The 1,680-nt window shown below is 39.3% G+C and overlaps 1 protein-coding gene across 2 annotated transcripts in view; it reads left to right on the top strand.

Annotated features, from left to right (window-relative positions):
- STARD5 (StAR related lipid transfer domain containing 5) overlaps positions 1–1,680 on the top strand; it is a 26,980-nt gene that overhangs the window by 1,676 nt on the left and 23,624 nt on the right. For both annotated transcript variants that reach the window (XM_015405397.1, XM_015405396.1), the window contains exon 2: positions 1,369–1,418. In XM_015405397.1, coding sequence (XP_015260883.1) covers positions 1,369–1,418 — 50 coding nt within the window. The remainder of the gene's footprint in view (positions 1–1,368; positions 1,419–1,680) is intronic.

Raw genomic sequence — 1,680 nt, 5'->3', positions numbered from 1 at the left:
GGGGGGGGGGGGAAGGTCCAGCTCGCTCAGTGTGACCTGCGTGGCAGGGCTGTTGTGAGGACTGGAAAAGGGGGGACCAAGATTGCCCCCTTGTGCTCTTTGGAGAAACAGCAGGAGAAATTAAATGGGTGGTTAGAGACATTATAAAGTTAGAGGAATGGAGGATTCTCCAGCACCTATTCCTGATTTGTATTGACTTAGAAAAGACCTGCTCTCCACATAGTTGGGGAGGGATTTAGGGTTTATTAGGAAAGTTAATACTTAGCATTATTGCCCCCAAATTAATCAGTGAGATTTCGCCTTAACAAAAATAATTTTTATCTTCCCCCGCCTCCAAGGGGATCAGAATAACATAATTTAGCATTTCTTAAACCAGGATCTCTGGACTTGGCACTGCCAGGGAACCACAGAAAGTGATAGAGTGCTCAAGGCTCTAATGCAGCAGAGCGAGCCGGGTGTAGCGACAGACTTACAACGTTACACGAAGTCGGCAGTCATTTCTAAAACTATTAAACAACTTTTATTAAAGGAAATACAGGCTGGAGAGTGCAGGTAAGAGACAGATATAGATTACCTACTCTAACTAGATAGTGTTGATTGCTGGACGAGTGTCCAGCCTCCATGGTGGAAGGTGGAGAGATCATGCACCCTCGTTGTGTGCGTGGGAGAGAGAAGAGGGTGAGCGAGCGGAAGCAGAGGAAATTGCCCCTAAGAGTGGGATTCTACTTCAAAGGAAAGGATCAGATAGCAGGAGGGAAACGATGCTGTATGTGTCCTGACCTCGCTATCTGTCTAAACTCTTTGGTGCCATCTTCTCAAGTTTGAGACAGGAGACAGCACAAAGTCCTCCATTTCTAACACCCTGGAGGTCCAAAAGCATTCCCGGGGGGAGGGGGTGTTATTAATTTGTTTGCAATTCCTTTCCTCAAGTATCCAATATACTACATCATCATTCTTTAGTTCTTAAAGGTATCTCTGAAAGGGGAATTCCAAAAATGAAATTCTGCAAATATTTGAAATGCAGAGATATTCAAACAGGAATCCAAAAATAAAACTCATTATTACTTTTTAACTAAATCAAAGTGACACAAAATAATGTGTGAGCAAGTTTTCAAGTTCCCCAGAATTCTTCATCAGGTATCCAAAAGTGCACTAGGTTAGTGTTAAATTGCATTATTACATTGCTGTTATTTTTATTTATTTATTATTTTTATTATATTTATATACTGCCCTTCCCAAATGAGCTCAGGGCGGTGTACAACTATTAAAATAATACAATTAAAATCTGGAAACACCAGCAATAAGAGGGAAAAGTAAAAGATTGCATCTGTCAGGTAGCTCATTATTTACTTAATTCTCTTTTCCCAGAATGAAGTTTCTGTTTCTTGGAAGCCATCAACTGAATTTCATGGAAACATGTAAGTAAAATGTATACAACATGGGAAGCTGGCTTGGTTGTCTCCCAAGTCCCCACTCCATTTTTGTGGCTACAGTAGTCAGTTTATTCGGTATATCACCAACCCAATTACAAACAATACAAAAGGGTACCAATAATATATATAAAAGGTACCAATAATATATATAAAATATTTAAATATAAAACTGCGTTTGATCTGCATATGTTAATTACAAAATTACTAAAACTCTAAATTTCTACAATACTCTATCAACTGTTATTCA

The sequence above is a fragment of the Gekko japonicus genome, unplaced genomic scaffold (genome assembly GCF_001447785.1).
Source record: "Gekko japonicus isolate JY-2015 unplaced genomic scaffold, Gekko_japonicus_V1.1 scaffold1339, whole genome shotgun sequence".
NCBI classification, from domain to species: domain Eukaryota; kingdom Metazoa; phylum Chordata; class Lepidosauria; order Squamata; family Gekkonidae; genus Gekko; species Gekko japonicus.
This window is presented reverse-complemented; position numbering and strand designations above follow the sequence as displayed.